Genomic DNA, 6,481 nt, shown 5'->3' with positions numbered 1-6,481 from the left:
AAACATGGACGTCGGGAAGGGGCGGGGCGACGAAGAGCTGCGATGTGACATGGCGGCGCCGCTCCACATTTACACTCTGAGCGCCTTGTATCTGACTGATGTTGTTCACATGGAGCTTGAGATGTGACACTAACTTTTGGGGAGAAAAGCCCGATTTAATCCGTAATAACATCCGTGTCGTCCACGTTTCCCTCCCAAACACTTCGCCTCTATTCCCCCGTCGCGGCGGTGGGCGGGAGAAACCGTCTGAAGTCGCCGCTTGACTCGTCCAGACGCACATCAATCAATCAAAGTGACACTACGTCAACCGAAGCGCTCTCGATTCGACATATTTACTGCGTAACTCGACGGAAACTCGATTTTCTTGCGCTCACGGTGCTGTGGAGCTGCCACGGTTCCGGCTCCGGTCCGTTTTGTGGGCTTTTATCGACTCTGATTATTGTTTTAGGGGAGAAAGGGACGGTTGCAGCGATAGAATAGGAGGGGGCGTGGCCTTTGGGTTAAGAAATCCTATCCATTGTTACTCTACGCGCTAGGAGAACACCTCTGCCGAGCCTCTGGCCAATCAGAGACCACCGACCTCATGAAGACCCCGCCCACAAGCCTATATTAAAGGCTCGGCCGTCAGAAGCATTGGCCACTGGCACAATATAATACTGATTGATCCGCTAACCGAGACGAGGGGATTTACTTTATTCAACCTTTCATTTCAGCCGTCCTTTATTTTATTCTACTAAACAATGGCAGACACACAGGTCGACTCCGGCTCGGATATCTCTGCCAAGGTAAGCCGCCGCACACCTCCATTCGCGGGGCCGTGTCTCCGCGGAGCCCCCTTACAAGAATAAAGCTCTCCAGGCTCTAACCTACATTTAAAACCTCTCCGTCGTCGCTTCGCGCTCGCTCGGACTCTGTGGAGTCTGAGGTGGAGAAGAAAAGTCGGTGTTCGCGTCTTTCCCCCTGAACTCTGTGTGTAGAGGGAAGTGGGGGGTCTCGGCACCGCATCACGGGCAGCGTTAAAGCGCCGCGGCTCATTGTCCGGAGCGTCCCGGTCTGCGCGGGTCTTTGTTTCTGCCAGCAGCTCGGTGCTCCACGCGCACATCCAAGCGGGACCCGGACACCGAGCAGCTCCGGTCCCCCGGCTCGCTCCCCGCGGGGTTTTCGGGCTCGTTGTGAGCGCCGGGGCGCCGCGCACATCTATCCCGCATCTCGGGCTCTTAACGCGTATAGATCGAGGGGAGGTTCCGTTCCCGGTGCAGGGACTCGGTCGGGTCGCATTACCGGGAGCGGTGACGGAGTGAGCGGCCGGTGGATGCGTGGACGCGGACCTCCAGCCCGGGGTTTGCTCCGTTTGAATGGAGGACAGCGCGTCAGGCGGTGCGTAGTCCTCCGCTGAACTTTCAGTTCTGCACTTTTCCTCCCGCCTTTTTTATTTCTTATTTCCGTGAGCCCGTTTGTTAACGCCACCGATCTGCCTGTACCGTCTGACCCCGTTTGTTTACCGACTCCGGAAGGTCGGCGGCCGCCGCTGCTCCAGCCTCAGCTGCTCCGGTCTCCGCTCCCGGAGCGCGTGAGCGGCTGTGAGCGCGGGGCTTCCGCTTTGCTTTGGTGTTTTCGGGGCTTGTTTGCAGGGCGCGCTTCGGTCTCAGGGGAAACTTTTCTTTCTTTTTTTGTAATGCAGCCACTTCTTTCTGTGTGTGTGTGTGTGTGTGTGTGTGTGTGCGTGCGTGAGCGCGCGTGGCCGGGCTGTGGAGGTGTGATGTGACGTTGCTGGTTTTCCCCTCTTTCTGCGGGTTTTTCCTCCGTTTAAACGTTTGAGCTGCTTTTGTTGTGAAAACGCGAGTTTTTGTGCGCGTGGACTTTGGATCAGATCGGGTAAAAGTTTAATCGCCCCCGCGGGGGGAGTTGTGGCTCCGCGGACCGCGATCATCCCGGGAATCAGAGCAGCAGCGAGCCCGATAATTCTGAGCGATTGTAACAAATGTCCATTTGGAGGAGGTGGTGAAGGTGTAGAGGGGAAAAGTTGGACAGGCATTAGCGCGGGTAATCCGGGGAGCCTGTTCACTATTTTTAGTTGTGGAGCGTTTTTACGCACAGGCGCGTTTTTACGCGCAGCGCGCGGCCAGGCTGCTCTCCTCCTGCCGCTTAACAGCTTAATGGATTTCAACCAATAAGATTATGGAGAGCAATTAATCAATAACAGCCTACGTGTGGATGCGTGAGGCGCGCGTGTGGCGGGGATAATAGGCTATGAGGGAACAAAACGAGGAAGAGAAGCGGCGTTAGTGCGCGCTGAGCTCGAGCACGGAGGCGGAAGGTGCCGTGTCTTCGCTCGCCTGCCATGTGTCGTCTTCTATTGTCCTTTCCTGCCTCCGTTACAACGAGCAGTAGCAGCAGCGTGCATCGCGCTCTCTCCGCCGCCTCCTCCTCCTCCATCACCGACCCCTCCTCCTGCTCCCTCCCTGCTCCTGCGCCCTCCTGTGTTATTTTAAACGGGGTGCATCCTGGGTATTGCAGTGCCTCTCCCGGGCGTGTCTCGTGACATATGGCGGCGACAGCGGCCCATAGAAGACTACAATACCCAGAATGCCCCGCGGGCCACATCAAAGTATCAGATTACAACACATTAGAGGGGATGGAGTGGGAGGAGAGGGAAGAGGTGGGGGGAGGATCTGCGGAGACCAATATGGTGTTTAAATAGGAAGGCAGAAAAACGTGCAGCTCCCAGCAAGCACTGGGACGCTGCTAAGTAGGCCAGTAGGTAGAAGGGCAGGTAGCGGTGGGCGGAGTCTAAACCCAGCAGCGCGTTTTGCTGGGCAGATGAGCAGGTTCAGTTTCTGATGTTTGCTTCTGTTTGTTTCCAGGACCTGAAAGAGAAGAAGCTGGTGGAGGAGAAGGAGAACGGCAAAGACGCCGCCACCAATGGGAAGGTGAGCGCCATCGCCGCCGCCGCAGCAGCTCTCTGCACAGAGTCGGACATTTTTAACCATTTTTGTATTTTCCAGGAGAATGAGGAGAACGGTGAGCCCGAGGTAGATGACGAGGAGGACGAGGAGGTGGACGAGGAAGAAGAGGAAGATGATGGAGAAGGTAGCTTGAAGGCTTATTTGCCTTTTAAAAAAAAAATAAAGAACTCTTGTTAGTCTTTCTCACCTTTCAACTTCTGTCCTGTAGGTGATGAGGAAGATGAGGAGGAGGACGACGACGAGATTGAGGGTGGCACAAAACGGGCAGCTGAGGATGACGAGGACGACGACGAGGTGAGGCAGCGGCGCTTAAACGCCCTTAAATCGAGCGTCGCCGTGACACCCAGCAGGCGCCGGTCTAACCCGCCACCGTCTTCTCTTCTTTCAGGACGACGTCGAAACCAAGAAGCAGAAAACCGACGATGACGATTGATGCGTTTCCCCTGCGCCATCCTGCTGAACCACTTCCTGATTCTTCACCTCTGACCATTTTTCTATGTCGCAGGTGGAGGGGCTGGAGGACTGATTTAAAGGAAAAAATAATAATAATAAAAAAAATCCAACATGGTCATTAGCAAGTAGAGTTCAACAAACACCCGCCACGCCCACACCCACCCGAGCTCCCCTCGACGCTGCGAGACAAATTTTCTAGAGGAACCCGCCACCGCATCGACGACGCAGAAATCCGGCTTCTCTTCAGCAACAACACAAAAGGAGAATTTGTTTGTATTTTTATTTACATTTTATATTTTTGTACATATTGTTAGGAGAGGGGAGGGGGGCAGTTTCTCTCTCGGCAGCGATCCCGTCAGACCAAATCGGTGCTTCTCTAACGAAAGATTTTACTTGGTTGACCATGTTACGATATCTCAACAGATCTTAGAAAAACGTGTAAAAAAATAAAATGAATAAAAACATGAAAGACAACCTCTTAAGCCGTTGAACTCAGAGCATTCCAGTAAATTTAATGTATGTACTTTAGCTGTACCATAACTAGTTTGTTTGTATGGGAGGGTAAGGCCAAAGAAAAGAGCCTCTTTTCTTTTTCCTTTCTTTTGGTTTTTTTCTTTTGGTTTTGTTTTTGTCAGCGACTTTTTGTTTTATGACGGCCTGTTTTGATGTATGTGCAAAGTTTGTTGTTTGACAATAAACCGGACTTTTATTTTGTGAGTTGTACTTTGTATCTCTGCCCCTTTTTATTTGTGCTTTGCTCTCCTGTGAGGAAGAGGAAGCAGTGCAGGTAAACCTGAGGTCTGCTTTTACTTTAGGGTCACAACAGCGAGGAGGTGGGTCCAGCACATCTTATTGGACATTTTACACTCATTACATCCATATAATTCATATTACATAAAAGTTAAGGTTTGGTACTAAAATAAACTGGCGGTTCCAAAAGACTAAATGTGGTTTATTTCTTTTGGATTTTTCTCTTCTTTTTGTCTATACTGCAAACATGCAAACAGAAGCAGTTCTGATAGTTGAAAGGTGTAAGAATAACATAATGTATCGCATAAATAAGGGTTTCTGCATGAATTTAAAGTCTTAACATTAAAATAAAGCATATTAAGGTCTGAGAAGCTGATCTGTATTCTAATAAATTTCCTCCGTTTGTAGAGGTTGTGTTTAAGGTCCGTGGGAAAAATCATTGCCAATAAGTTTAATTTTGTAAGTTAGTCTGTTAGTAAATTTATTTGGACCAATGTCCAGGTAAGTGCACTTCTACAATTTCAAGGTCTTTGGTTTGAAAATGTAAAAAGTGCAGAAAAAGAGTAAAAAGTTGGAGAAATTCCTGATTCAGGATCTTCCAGTGAGGCGGTGGAAAACTGCACAATAAGAAGTGAGAGCTTAAGCTCAAAGTCGTGTTTTCAGATTCAGTGTTTTGTCTAAAATCCAAAGACTCTCTTCATACTGCTGAGCAGTTTTTTATATTTAAGGTCTTAATGCATCATTTAAACACGACGAGTCCTCAACTTCATGTTTTTAAAGCTTCATACAATTCATAGAACAGTTTGGGGACCTGATGAATACAAGAACAAGCAGCACACTCACTCACAGCTTCAAATATTTAATCACTGCTTGCACAATGAATGTGTCGTCTGTGAAACTCCAGTTTAAATCTTTCTCTGGTTTTATTCAGACACAGAAATCTGCATCGTTGAAAGTTGGTGCTCCTAAAGAAATAAGAAAGTCATATTTCAGCTTTGCGGCTGATTAGCAGAACATTTTGTGGCAGAAAAGGTAAAATATTATGAATCTGTTATCAAAGGAAGCAGACAGAGCTCCTCTAATGATCCGGGCTACAGAGTTTCCCAGTTTATGGAAAAGACAACATTCCTGCTGAGCGTGGAAAATCAAAACTTGTTATTCTTCCTTCAATTTATCAAACTGCTCCCTAAAACAGCTCAGTGATATTTGCACACGTAACAGAAACCCGACACTTTTCAATATTCATTAGACAACATTAAAAACATGAACATGAATACAACAGCACCCCTAGAGGCGAGCTCTGGTACTGCACGGTTTATAAGGCTTTTAAAAAGCTGCACTTCCTGTTCCACATCCAGCAAACAGAATATACAAATTCACATTAAAAAGAAAACAAACTCATTCTGACTCATCATCCAAATCTCACACAAACCTAACAAAAAGTTCTTCAGACATTTCTGAGCTTTTTGTGTTATATTTGTGGTTTTCTTGCTTTAACAAGGCTGCAGTTAACATGTCCTCAGATGTCGCTGTGAGCTCTTCCCATTCTCAGAACTTTAGATTAACCATTTATGGTGTTAGTCTGAATTTTCACTAAATGAGTTACAGCACAAGCTGATTTCTAATCCTCTGCTCAGATTTTACTCTTGCAGTCTGCCCTCCGTGCATTTAGCTCCTGATGTGAACCCAGATGAGTCGCATGGAAACATCATAAACTCTGATATGATGCGCTTCCTTAGACAGTCTTTAGTCATCTTCATTTTAAAGTTTGATACATTTATTTTACAGCATCAGCCGAGCAGAAAGGGAATCACGTTTGTGTCAAAGCTTGTGAAAAAATATTAATAACCACCAAAACTACAACATGAATGGACCAGTTTGTATAATGAGTGCTTGTAATTTTCACACTTCTGTCAATATTTGGGTATTTTGGGGTATTTGAAATCGAGCAAAGGGCCAGAGCACGTCTCCCAGGCTTTCTCTCACAGCTGTTAATGAAGCTGCTGCTGTGTGTTTGATCATATGAGTTTCTCTTTACAGGAAGGATCAAGAAGGAGAGGACTCTGAGACGTCAGCTTGCATCTACTGCATCTACGTTCTTTCACATCTCCAGCTCCAGATACCAACTCAGCCCAAACCAGCTGTAGAGTGTGAAGTCTTAGTTTAAACATGGAGGTCAAAATGATCTAAGACGGCCTAAAATGAACCAGAAGATGTAGAAATGTTTATTAAAATTATGATTACTTCTTTGATTCTTGTTTTTTTGTTTTGGATGTTACAGATTTTTCCAGATTCACATCCTCACCACAGAC

At 47.4% G+C, this 6,481-nt stretch overlaps 1 protein-coding gene across 1 annotated transcript; it reads left to right on the top strand.

Moving 5' to 3' along the window:
* Positions 1–408: 408 nt before the first annotated feature.
* On the top strand, positions 409–4,330 carry LOC146612768 (uncharacterized). The gene is made up of 5 exons (XM_085377540.1): positions 409–785; positions 2,865–2,930; positions 3,006–3,090; positions 3,175–3,260; positions 3,355–4,330. The coding sequence occupies exons 1-5, from the start codon at positions 741–743 to the stop codon at positions 3,397–3,399; spliced, it is 327 nt and encodes a 108-aa protein (XP_085233666.1). The 5' UTR covers positions 409–740; the 3' UTR covers positions 3,400–4,330.
* Positions 4,331–6,481: the final 2,151 nt, after the last annotated feature.

Source organism: Diplotaxodon limnothrissa, linkage group LG18 (genome assembly GCF_057381915.1).
Source record: "Diplotaxodon limnothrissa isolate DT_005_m linkage group LG18, D_limnothrissa_male_GT1.1, whole genome shotgun sequence".
Classification (NCBI taxonomy): Eukaryota; Metazoa; Chordata; class Actinopteri; order Cichliformes; family Cichlidae; genus Diplotaxodon; species Diplotaxodon limnothrissa.
This window is presented reverse-complemented; position numbering and strand designations above follow the sequence as displayed.

Coding starts and splice junctions, on each gene's coding strand:
- LOC146612768 (XM_085377540.1), top strand. CDS start 741: ATGGCAGACACACAGGTCGACTCCGGCTCGGATATCTCTGCCAAG. Junction 2,931..3,005: donor ACGCCGCCACCAATGGGAAG/GTGAGCGCCATC, acceptor TGTATTTTCCAG/GAGAATGAGGAGAACGGTGA. Junction 3,261..3,354: donor ATGACGAGGACGACGACGAG/GTGAGGCAGCGG, acceptor CTCTTCTTTCAG/GACGACGTCGAAACCAAGAA.